Source organism: Monodelphis domestica, chromosome 1, assembly GCF_027887165.1.
Source record: "Monodelphis domestica isolate mMonDom1 chromosome 1, mMonDom1.pri, whole genome shotgun sequence".
In the NCBI taxonomy this organism is placed as follows: domain Eukaryota; kingdom Metazoa; phylum Chordata; class Mammalia; order Didelphimorphia; family Didelphidae; genus Monodelphis; species Monodelphis domestica.
The window spans coordinates 119,329,209-119,341,473 of NC_077227.1; the positions used below are offsets into that span (position 1 = coordinate 119,329,209).

General features: G+C 35.6%; 2 protein-coding genes across 9 annotated transcripts in view; one reads left to right on the forward strand and one right to left on the reverse strand.

The window, feature by feature from the left end:
• Positions 1–12,265, reverse strand: part of SAXO2 (stabilizer of axonemal microtubules 2) — a 123,958-nt gene that overhangs the window by 44,779 nt on the left and 66,914 nt on the right. The window lies entirely within an intron of this gene.
• EFL1 (elongation factor like GTPase 1) overlaps positions 1–12,265 on the forward strand; it is a 278,731-nt gene that overhangs the window by 4,380 nt on the left and 262,086 nt on the right. For both annotated transcript variants that reach the window (XR_460442.3, XM_001362562.4), the window contains exons 2-4: positions 2,788–2,893; positions 4,001–4,068; positions 6,288–6,372. Coding sequence is in view for 1 of the 2 variants with exons in the window: in XM_001362562.4 (XP_001362599.1) it covers positions 2,803–2,893; positions 4,001–4,068; positions 6,288–6,372 (244 nt within the window). In the remaining variant the exon portion in view is untranslated. The remainder of the gene's footprint in view (positions 1–2,787; positions 2,894–4,000; positions 4,069–6,287; positions 6,373–12,265) is intronic.

Here is a 12,265-nt window from a genome sequence, read left to right on the forward strand (position 1 = left end):
TTTCTTAAACCCCTACCTTCCACCTTAGAGTCAATACTATTTTGGTTCTAAGGCAGAAGAGGGGTAAGGGCTAGGCAATGGGTGTCAAGTGACTTGCCCAGGGTCACACAGCTAGGAAGTGTCTGAGGACAGATTTGAACCTAGGACCTCCTGTCTCTTGGCCTAGCTCTCAATCCACTGAGCCACTCAGCTGCCCCTTATAGTAGGCTTTTAATAAATGTTTATTGATCCATTGAATAACCTTGGCTGATTGCTTGTTTTCTTATCTAGAATATGCTTCTTTGTATTCAAGAGTACACTAATTGTTTCTCTATCTTTGAGAGTACAACAAAAGCTTTCCTTTTTCCAGGATTTGTACTTCTTGCCCCACTCTCTGCTTCCCGTCCTTTTACTCCATTTCTCTTAGAACACTAATTGTCTGTACCTGTGGTCTCTGAAGTGGCTCCTTTCCCATGGACTGCATTTTGGCATGACCTCAGGGTACTTAACCAAGTTGGGGTGGGAAGATAGATTGTATAGCAACCTTCCCATAATATCTCAGTTGGTAGGTTATCACCTAACCTTTTATCTTTCAGTATCCCACCTCCACTGCCTTATTCCTCCGAGGGCTCTTATGGGTGTATGAGCCCTAGCCTCTTCCTAGACTAAGGTGGTAAACTCCTTGCATTGGATAGACCCAAGTTGAGGGCAAAATTCTCCCTTGCCACCCATGCACCCATCCATACCTCATCCTCCCCCAGATTATCTCATGGATATTACAGGTGCTTTTTGATAGGCTTCACACTCCTAGACAGAACCTCAGCTGCTTCTATTTCTCCTCATGTTTTTGATGAAACAAAGTGAGTCTCAAAGGATGAGCTGGTACAAATGGATAGGTACTTGTATGCATTTCAGATCTTATTATGGTATTTCCCTCTACTCCCAACTACCCACTCTTTTCCTGAATTTCCAATTTCTGTTAAGGGGACCAGCATTCTTAAAGACACCTAAATTTGGAAGCTCAGCATCATCCTCACTGTCCCTGATGCTATATGTCTAGTCAGTTGCTGAGTCTTGCTCATTCTTTTTCCACAGGATATCTCATATTAATCAATGCCCTTCTTTCCACTCACATGGTAATTATTAAGTTCCTCATTACTTCTCTCCTTGCCTCAAGTCTCTCCCTGTACCACATTGATATTCTTAAATTACTGGTCTGAGCATGCCATTCTCCTACCCAGTAAACTCCTGTGGCTCTCTACTAACTCTAGGATCAAATAGTTCATTTTTATTTCACCATTTTTTAGTTTAATCTTTATGTAAGTTTTAGAATAAAAAGCATTTAACAATTTTATGATGTATAGTAGTATGTAAATAAAGCAATATACATATATTGGGAGTGTATACTGAAACATTTTACTGATTGAGTGTGTGTGATAAATACCTATTAAAAGTTTACATACCATTAATCCATTCTTTGCTACTTAATTGCACACTACCTTGTGTTTGTTACTTAACAGTTTCCTGAAGGCACCTGGAGGGGAGGGTACTATATTTTGCAGAGCTCTTAATATTCCTCAATAGAGAATTACTCATCAAAAGAATGAATTCAGCCCAAGAATACAAATCCAACATTGTTCAGATCATTGGTTGAATTTACAAGTCATTAGAGAGCAGTCAGTTTAGTTTTTAATAGATAAAAATATTTGAGGCAATTTTGAATGTTGGTTCTAATGATTTAACATAACTTCTCAGATTTTTCACTTGCTTCTTTGGGGGAGGGGGGGATACTGTGATCACTTTCATCTATTAACCAGAAGTTGCCCATCTCAGTAATTCTTTGTGTTTCTATGGCCTTTGGAATTGTAAAGGATAATTTTATAGTTGTGACTTAAAAATCTAAATTAATTGGTCACCAGGGAAAATCCCAAATAATAAAATGCCCAAGTCAGCTGGAAATTATGATGATTTTAATTAATATAGAGAGAAGGAATTAAGGAGAAGAGAGAGGGAAAAGGAAGGAGTTAATTTAAACTGCTCCGGCTCAGGCTGAGCCAGGCAGGAGTTAAAGACCTTGGCCAAAGTGGCCTCCCTGAGCCCAAGGGAAAGGAAGTCAGTCTTACCCAAGTCACCACCAAGTGCCTGTCTCAAGAAAGCTGTCTGAGGGAGCTCCTCCAGGCTGAGTTCCACACCTGAACTGAACACATAGGCTACTCTTTTTAGAGATCTTTTCTCTTGTGTCACCTCCCCTAAATTTTCATGTCTACCAATCACAGCAGACACTTTTCTCCAGGACTGCCCGTTCTTTAATTCTCACTTTCTTTGATTAGATTTTTGAATTACTTAACACTTCTTTGTTAAGTTCACCTTTTGTTAGTTACTTGACCTTTTTGTGATCAATTTAACCTTTATACGTACTTAACATTTTTGTATCAAGGTCTAAAAATAGACTTAGCTTAAGGTTCTAGCTTCACTATCAGGTGAGAACTAAGTACCTTCATTGTTCAATCAGGAGATTAGAACTTTATTTTCCCCTGAAGCACTGTCTAAGGAGGGTGGAGTAATTTTAAAGTTCACAGAGTCCTGGCAGCTGAGATGTATTCCCTAACTAGCTGCAGTGTTCTATTACATTAAATACATTTAAAGAATTTAATACATTAATATTACATTAAATTAATAATGAGCTTTGGTGTTGATTACTTGAAGGTGTATTTGACAAACTTGTCAAATATCAACATTTTAATGTATTTTTTAACCTTGATCTTTAGCTCCATTTATATCATAATGCAACTTAATTTTTAACTACAGGGGGAAAAAGACACCATGGTGCTCAATAGTTTAGACAAGATGATTCAACTGCAGAAAAATACCAGTAACATCAGGAACATCTGCATATTGGCTCATGTGGACCATGGTAAGCATCATGTTTGAATTACATTTTTTGAGTAATAAAAAGTATATGACTAAGTAGGAGTGACTAATGCTAGTTTATAGAGTCCTAATATGTACTAATAAATTTCATCATTTTCCAGGATGTAAGAAAAACCTGTTGCATGGCAGTTTTATCAAGTTTAAGCTCTCTGATCTATTATAGAAGTGGTTTAGCATGTCATAGAATTGTTGCTTTACAACCTGAAGACATCTCCCAAGCCATCTATGGTCTGTGACTAATTTCATAAGATAAAAAAACAGAGCTGTTGACATACTAAAGGGAGATAGATCATAGAGTCATCAAAAGAAATAGCATCAGGAGGGGAATTTGAAATAGGTCCTCTGACTCCAGAGCCAGTATTCTTTCCACTAAACTACTCTTTTTTCCTTCATTGGACTAGAGCCTGAAGTTTCTTAGAAAGTAATTGATTTGGTTTTTATATTATACAGAGAAAATTTTCAGTATTTCATAATGGTAACATAACTGGTTATTTTAACATTATCCTGTTTTCTTTTTTTCTGTTTCTGTAATTTGCCACCAGTATTATTTCCATTATTTCCCTTTGGAGAATGTGTCAACCTGGTATGAGTTACTTTTCTGCATTTGTAGAATATTGATAAAATATACACAGGGTTCCTTCTGCCTTAACACGATCTTGTAAAGGCCCATTGTTTGATTGGGCTTTCAGATATTGGTGTTGGGGATGATGAAGATGGTGGTGGCAGTAGCAGCACTTTAAGGTTTTCAAAGCAATTTACAGATATTGTCTCCTCTAATTCTTACAACCCTGTGAATTGAGTGTTGTCATTATCTCCATTTTACAAGTAAAGGAAACTAAGACTTTGATACTTTATACTCCAGGTCACAAGCTTATAGGTAGGATTCAAACTCAGATCTTTTTGTCTCCAATGCCAGCACTCTCTCTACTACTACCTAGGCTCTAGATAATTTAAGTGCTAGATTTCTGTCTAGCTTCACTTTCCAGGAACAACTATGTGTGGCTAAGTACTCAGCTAAAGGGAAACTCTCATCTATTACAATTTTACTCCTTTTTTAGAATAAATTGAATTTAATGATTTTTATTTATAGGGAAAACCACGCTTGCAGACTGCCTTATATCTAGCAATGGAATCATCTCTAGTCGCCTAGCTGGGAAGGTAAGATATTCTTTTATCATAAACACATATTCATCAAGTTTCTACAGCTCAGTTCAGCAAGTATTTATTGAGTATTTTTCATATGCTCAGCATTCTGAAGGTTTGAAACATGTCAAAAGAAGTTATGGTCTACTTAGAGAGATAGACTGATACACCCAAAAGACAATTACATTTTACTGGGGGGGGGGGGGTTGATTTAAATATAAAAATGAATGGCACAATGAATTGTTGCCTAGGGGGATGATTTAATGATTAATTGAAAATTACATTGGTTCTTAAAGAATAGGCCTTGTATTGTTGGGATGTTGGAGATTAATTGATGGGTAATAAGAATAGAGGATTTCAATGTGATATCTTTGGAGAACAATAAGACCATCTTTCTGAGAACAGAATTTTTTGGGGGAAATTAGGTTAGTATTATGGAACCTGTATTGAAAGAGGGAGGGCCTTGAAAGCTTGTTTGAAGAATTTCAACTTCATCCTGAGTATAATGGGATATAGTTAAAGCTTTTGAACAGGAAAATAACAGAATGAAAACAATGTTGATTGATCTTTTAAGACAAATTCCATATGAAGAGAAAGAGACCTATTTGGATTTTTCAGTATTCAGGGCATGAAATAATGACTATAAAGGTTAGGTAGCAGTAGTAATGGAAAGGAAGGAGTAAATACAAGAGTGCCTTTTAAGGACCTTGTGATAGGTCATTAGGGAGACATGATTTGGTAACTGAATGTTGAAGGCCAAAAGGAAAAGGAAGAAATAAAGGGTGTAAATATTTGGGCCCTGGGAAACTCAGAAGAGTGGGGTCAATAAGAGAAATAGTGAGCTTGAGAAAGAATTTGATGAATTAGTTTTTGCAAAATTTAAGTAGGAGTGATAAACCTTCAAGTGAAACTAGTTGCAATTGATCATTATATGATTGAAGTTGGTGATACAGGAAAATATCCATAATAGAGGATTCATCGTTCTCAGTTTTGAATATTTGTTACTTTCCTTTCTGTTGCTCTGTTCCATTGGTGATTTTACTTTGAACCTGCTGGGCTATAGGAATGATTATATATGGATACATATATTTGTGTATGTGTGTGTGTGTGTATATATATATAATATTATTATATGTAAAACCCTTGCCTTCTGTATTGGAATTGATACTAAGTATCAGTTCCAAGGCAGAAGAGGGGTAAGGTTTAGGCATTTGGGGTTAAATGACTTGCCCAGACTTACATGGCTAGGAAGTATGTGTTTTTCCATCCTCTGATTTGGCTCTCTGTATGAGAGCTGATTGACGTAATTTCCCCTTGCAGGACTATTTGTAAAGAATTATGAATAATATTGAATTCCACTACTTTCAGAAGAGTCTAGAATTTATCCTTACAATGACAAGAACCTTCTATGTAGCTTTGAAAATATCATTATAGAACTGGTAGTTAAAGGCATGAAAATTGGGCAGTTCTTGAGAAAGAAAATATAAGAGAAGAAAGATAGAGGATCAAGGATTTGAGCCCTAGAGATTATCTCTATTAAGAGTTTTTAGAGTGGTCAAAAGAAAAGAGGCTATGGGAGTCTTAAGTAGTGGTAATAGAACCACTCTAGGCACTATTCTTTGCTATTGAATCTAGCAGAATTGCATTCAAAAGAGATATTGATCAACACTGAGTAGTACTAAACATTTGTAAAGCCAGATGTAATATTTCTCTAATCAAATGAAACTTTTTCTTTAAAACAGTTTTACTGGAACCAATACTAATAATTCTGCTTTTTCCACAGACATCTATTCACCTATTTCTTAGTTATTTGCTAAAAATCTGGGAATGGAAAGAGGAAAAGAAGACAGTGTTATCAAGCAATAAAATAAATTCTTATGCTCCCAATTCCTAAATGTTCATACGTGTGAAATTGCTCACATCAGATAGAGTAAAATTGGAATATTAAAATATTTTTGGAAATAAAAAAAATCATTTGGGAACATGAGTAGTGAGTGCAAATTTTTATTCTTTTAGTAATGGTAAAAGTTTGCATATTTCTATTTTGTTAGTTCCATTAATTTTTAAAATTTCTGACTTGAATTTAAATTACATAGTTAAAAATGTTTTTTGCTACAGAAACTCACCATTCACCATATTACTCTTTAAATCAATGATCAGTAAAGAGATGAATATGCACACATATTGTATGTGAGTGCATAAACAGATTGTGTTTGTGTGTGTTTGTTTTTTAGTTAAGATATATGGATAGCCGAGAAGATGAACAGATTCGAGGGATCACCATGAAATCTAGTGCCATTTCCCTCCACTATGAAAAAGGTAAAAACTAAGGTTGTATTACAGACCACATAATTTCATCTCTTGTTTTTTTTTGTTTTCCCTTTGAATTGATTTGCTTTTTTATTATAACAATTCCTTTTTAGAATAAAACACTTTAAATTGATGTTTGCTTTGTGATGTTTCCCAGTTAATATTCATTCCATAGTGGACTTGACTTCTACCTGTTGTGGGGTGTTATAGTGACTATTGCCATTCTGTGAAATAACTATAGCATTGAAGACATAAAGCTAGAGAAAAGACTGGTGTGAATTTTTGGTGGGTAAAGAAGATCAGAAAAGGGAAGGTAAAAGATATTGCAACTGTCATTAGACAACATTGGAAATAGTGATTTATCAGTTTCTAATGCTAATTTTAATGCTAATTTTCCTATGCATTAGTGTGTATAGTGCTTGTCATTCAGATTTCTACTTCTGAAATGGTCCTTCCTTCCTTACTACTCTGAAATAACAGCATAGTCAGATAAAAATGAGCACATGTGTTGGTCATTGAAGGAAGTAAGACTTCTACAATTTGTTATTTTTACACTCTAATAAATAGTAAGAGACATCAGTAGATATTGAGCAAGCTTTGGAATTAGAAAGTTTCACATCCTGCCTTTACCACATGCTTTGTTTAGGACCCGAGACAAATCCCTTAACCTCTCACAATCTTCTAAAACTCAAGTGGCAGAGTAGATGGCAGCCTATACTGAGAGAGGAAAATCTGAACTTTGAATTCCCTAAACCAGGGAAATTACAAACCTGATACCAAAAAAAAAAAAGGCAGAAAAGGAGAGAGTACTACAAAAAAAAAGCCTCTCTTCTTTTTCCTGTACTCTGTCTCTCTTCTTTTCTTCAAGAGCCATATCAAATTCTACTTTCTTCAGTTCTCTCTTCCCTTCTTCCCCCCAATAGAGAGTAATCTTCTTCTCTGAATTCTTGTATCCATTTGTTTGTATTTCTCTCCTGACAGTGATTTGATTCTACCACAGTTATCTATATATTTGTTCTAACTTCACTTCTCTTGATTCCTTGAGGGACAGGGAACTTATACATCTTTTTCTTGTCTTTCCTTCATCACTTAAAAAGGCACTGGGTACATTATATACTCAGTAAATACTTGTTAGTTGAACCAATTTTTTTTTTACTTTTTAAACATTATTTTATTTGGTTATTTACAGACATTATTCATTGGAAACAATGATCATTATCTTTTCCTCTCCCTGCCCCCCTCCCACCACTTCTCCCATAGCTGGTGCACAATTCTACTGGGTTTCACATGTGTTCTTGATTTGAACCCATTTCCATGTTGTTGGTATTTGCACTAGAGTGTTCATTTAGAGTCCCTCCTCAGTCATTTCCTCTCAGCCCCTGTAGTCAAGCAGTTGCTTTTCATTGGTGTTTTTACTCCCACAGTTTATCCTCTGCTTGTGGATAGTGTTTTTTAGATCCCTGCAGATTGTTCAGAGACATTGCATTGTCCCTAGTGGAGGAGTCCTTTGATTGTACCACAATGTATCAGTCTCTGTGTACAATGTTTTCCTGGTTCTGCTCTTTTCGCTCTGCATCACTTCCTGGAGGTTGTTCCAGTCTCCATGGAATTCCTCCACTTTATTATTCCTTTGAGCACAATAGTATTCCATCACCAACATATACCACAATTTCCCATTCCCCAATTGAAGGGCATCCCCTCATTTTCCAATTTTTGGCCACCACAAAGAGCGCAGCTATGAATATTCTTGTACAAGTCTTTTTCCTTATTATCTCTTTGGGGTACAAACCCAGCAGTGCTATGGCTGGATCAAAGGGCAGACAGTCTTTTAGAGCCCTTTGGGCATAGTTCCAAATTGCCCTCCAGAATGGTTGGATCAATTCACAACTCCACCAGCAATGAATTAATGTCCTTACTTTGCCGCATCCCCTCCAGCATTCATTACTTTCCATAGCTGCCATGTTAGCCAATCTGCTAGGTGTGAGGTAATACCTCAGAGTTGTTTTGATTTGCATTTCTCTGATTATAAGAGTAGAGCACTTTTTCATGTGCTTATTAATAGTTTTGATTTCTTTGGCTGAGAACTGCCTGTTCATGTCCCTTGCCCATTTATCAATTGGAGAATGGCTTGATTTTTTGTACAATTGATTTAGCTCTTTGTAAATTTGAGTAATTAAACCTTTGTCAGAGGTTTTTATGAAGATTGCTTCCCAATTTGTTGCTTTCCTTCTGATTTTAGTTATATTGGTTTTTTTTGTACAAAAGCTTTTTAATTTGATGTAGTCGAAATTATTTATTTTACATTTTGTGACTCTTTCTAAGTCTTGCTTGGTTTTAAAATCTTTCCCTTCCCAAAGGTCTGACATGTATACTATTCTGTGTTTACCTAATTTACTTATAGTTTCCTTCTTTATGTTTATGTCAGTCATACATTTTGAATTTATCTTGGTGTAGGGTGTGAGGTGTTGATCTAATCCTAATCTCTCCCACACTGTCTTCCAGTTTTCCCAGCAGTTTTTATCGAATAGTGGATTTTTGACCCAAAAGCTGGGATCTTTGGGTTTATCATATATTGTCTTGCTGAGGTCACTTGCCCCCAGTCTATTCCACTGATCCTCCTTTCTGTCTCTTAGCCAGTACCAAATTGTTTTGATGACTGCTGCTTTGTAATATAGTTTGAGATCTGGGACTTCAAGGCCCCCTTCCTTTGTATTTTTTTTCATTATTTCCCTGGATATCCTTGATCCTTTGTTATTCCAAGTGAACTTTGTTATGGTTGAACCAATTTTTTAAGATATAAAGAGACAAAATAGAGGCATATAGCTAAAAAGCCTTAAAAAAAAAAGAAAGAAAAGAAATCCGGTAATGTTATAGATCAAAATAATCAGAATGCACTTATGTCTAAAACCATCTGAATTAAGAGATGAAAATTAAAACAAAAATTTTTAAAGGCTTCAGGAAAGAAGCAAATTAACAGAGTAAAGCAGAGCAATGTTACATGGGATATTTTTTCAGCATTTTTAAAACTACCTTTTAAAAGTTACTGTGATATGCATAAGTGTAAGTTTTATATAGTTCTCAGCATATGTATAACAAAACTGAAAGTGCGCCCCCCCTTTCAGAACCACTGCCTTAGACTCTTAAATATTTCTTTTTTGCTAATAGACCATATATAATAGCTAATATACCATAGCAAGAAGTTCTTAGTAATCTGTAGCTTCATGGCCAAATAATTATCTTTTATCATTATTGATTATCATTTAAATTTATTTTAAAATTAGTAGACTTTTGTTTATTAGCAATAAAATAGTTTTTAGTATAATTTCTAGTTTGGTAAATAAGCATTCATTTATTGATGGTATCTGCTTAATAGGATCCTAGATTTTGTGTAATTAATAGGTTTAAAGATATTTTTCACATTGGCTTTCTTAAACCCCATTAGCAGCATTTTGGTATTATACATAGTTGGAAGGTTAGCATTGGATGAGTTACAATATAGAAAAATAGAAATGGAATCCAGTGGGCCTCATATTAATTGAGAAAATCTCAAATTAACTTATTGTATTTTTATTTTTATCAAACATTTGTAGTTACATTTTGATCTGGTGTACAGGAAGCAGTCTGTTTTAGGACAACATTGTCTTCTAATTTACACATTAGGAAGCTAAGATCTAAAGGAGGTGACTTGCTTTAAGTCATATAGTTAGCAGATTGCAAGAATGAGACTAAACCCAGGGCCTCTGACTCCAAATTAGAACAGCACCTTTGGCCTGCACCATGGTATTTCCCCAAACTGTTACCTGCAGAATTTTGTTTTATAAAATGTGAAGAAATAATAACAATAAATTCATATCTGTATAAATTTACAGAGTTCTTCCTTCACAATGCTCCTTTGAGTTCGGGTGCTATTCCATTTTATATATGAGGGAACTGAGGCTTAGTGAGGTGAATTGAATTGCCTTTCACCACAGATTGTAAGTGGCTGAACTGAGACTTGTGTGGGTTCTGTGAGAAGATTTTTCTGCTAATCATAATAGAGTAAGTTGAAATTATGTATCAGAAATATCTATTATATGTGATCATTTTAGGGGTATGAAAAGACTTAATGACCTCTAATTTACTCTGAAAATTCTCTCTGTTCCTTTGTTGGTATTTTATATTCTCAAAATCCTCTGAGAGTATTTAGAGGTTTCATCAGAATATTTCAAGCTAAAAAGGGTTCTGTGGCTAAACTTATTTGAAAAGCACTATTTAGAGAGAAATGAACATCAATAACCATGATTTTGAATGAAATAAAGGAGTTGGTGTCTGATAAGTGATCAGGAGGCATTGTAGACTCTCAAGCTGGGGAGTAACATGATGGAAGTGATGTCTTAGAAAAGGGGCTGCCATGGCAGTGCTACCATGCTGTTTGTGCTAGGCTTGGAGGGAAGAAAGACAAGATTAAAGCCAGGGGGTGGCCAGGAACAACAGTGTGGCATTACCTGACCCCTCCTCATATTTGTAGAGTGCTCTACAGATCACAAAATGCTTCACAGACATTTTTCTTATTTGACCCATATGACACTGTGAAGTAGGTTAGCATGTAAGTATCTTAGGTTTCATCCATGCAGGAATTACCAGTGTCCACATAGATCCCTCTGTTTTTGGTATAACTTTGTACATATATAAACTCAAAAAGTGTGACTAACTTGCCCTGCCTCCTGAATCATGAATTCTGCAGAAGTAGGTTTTGAACTTCTACATCTAATACTCCCTCTATTCTACTCTGCTGTTTATTTATAAGCTAAAGAAAAGAACTGCTATTACCCTCAAAAAGAGCAAACAGTCAATTGGCTATTCAGTTGACAGAGCTGGGATTTGAACTCAGGCTTTGGGACTTTGAATCCCAGTGACATTTCCACTGTGCCAATTAGGATCTGCTCCAGGAAGCATGGCTTGTGCTGGTTTGTATCTGATATCCAGTGTCACTTTTATAGTAAAGGCAACACATTAACTTGAAAGATGTTAACATTTAAAAATGTTTCTTCTAGAAATACAGAAGAAAAACATTTGCTTGATCACATGGTTCAATGGGGATATATGATTGGGCATGTAGACTCTAAACAATCACTAGGTTGCAAATATTAATAATATGGACATTTTTCTTGATCAACGACACATATAAAACCCAGTGGAATTGCTCGTTGGCTCCAGGAGGGAGGAGGACAGGGAAAGAACATGAATCTTGTAACCATGGGAAAATATTCTAAATCAATTAATTAAATAAATAAATTTTAAAGAATGTTCTAATGAACATTAGCATCTCTAACTCAGATGTAGTTTTCCATTTCATATGATCTTGTAAGGAGAGCCTTAGCTTGCCAAAGTATGAGTGATGTCCATTCTCCAAGAAATTTTCATTTGCAGTTATCGTTATTTTTAGTTTGCAAATTGCTTCTTAACAAATTGCTTATTTTTCCAAATAGTTCATGTTCTGGGGGGCAACTAGGTGGCTCAGTAGATAGAGCACCAGGCCAAGAGAAAGAGGTCTTGGGTTCAGTCTGGCCTCAGATACTTTCTAGCTGTGTGGCCCTGGGCAGTTCACTTAACCCTCATTGCCTCACCTTTCACACTCTTCTACCTTGGAATCAATAAACAGTATTGATACTAAGATGGAAGGTAAGGGTTTAAAAAAATTTACATTCCCTTGTTTCAAGGACTAAAGGGGGCCATGAAAGGCTTGTATATATTTGCCAAACCTTTGTTCTTTTTTGCCCTTTAAAGATTCTCCTACTGAAAATAAAACGACCAACAGAGCCACATTTTCCCTTTCAGTTCCTTTTCATAATAATCATAAGAGTTTTGTTGGAAGCCTTTTGCTCCTGTTTTTATGACCAGACTCTTGGGTTGGTAGCTCAAT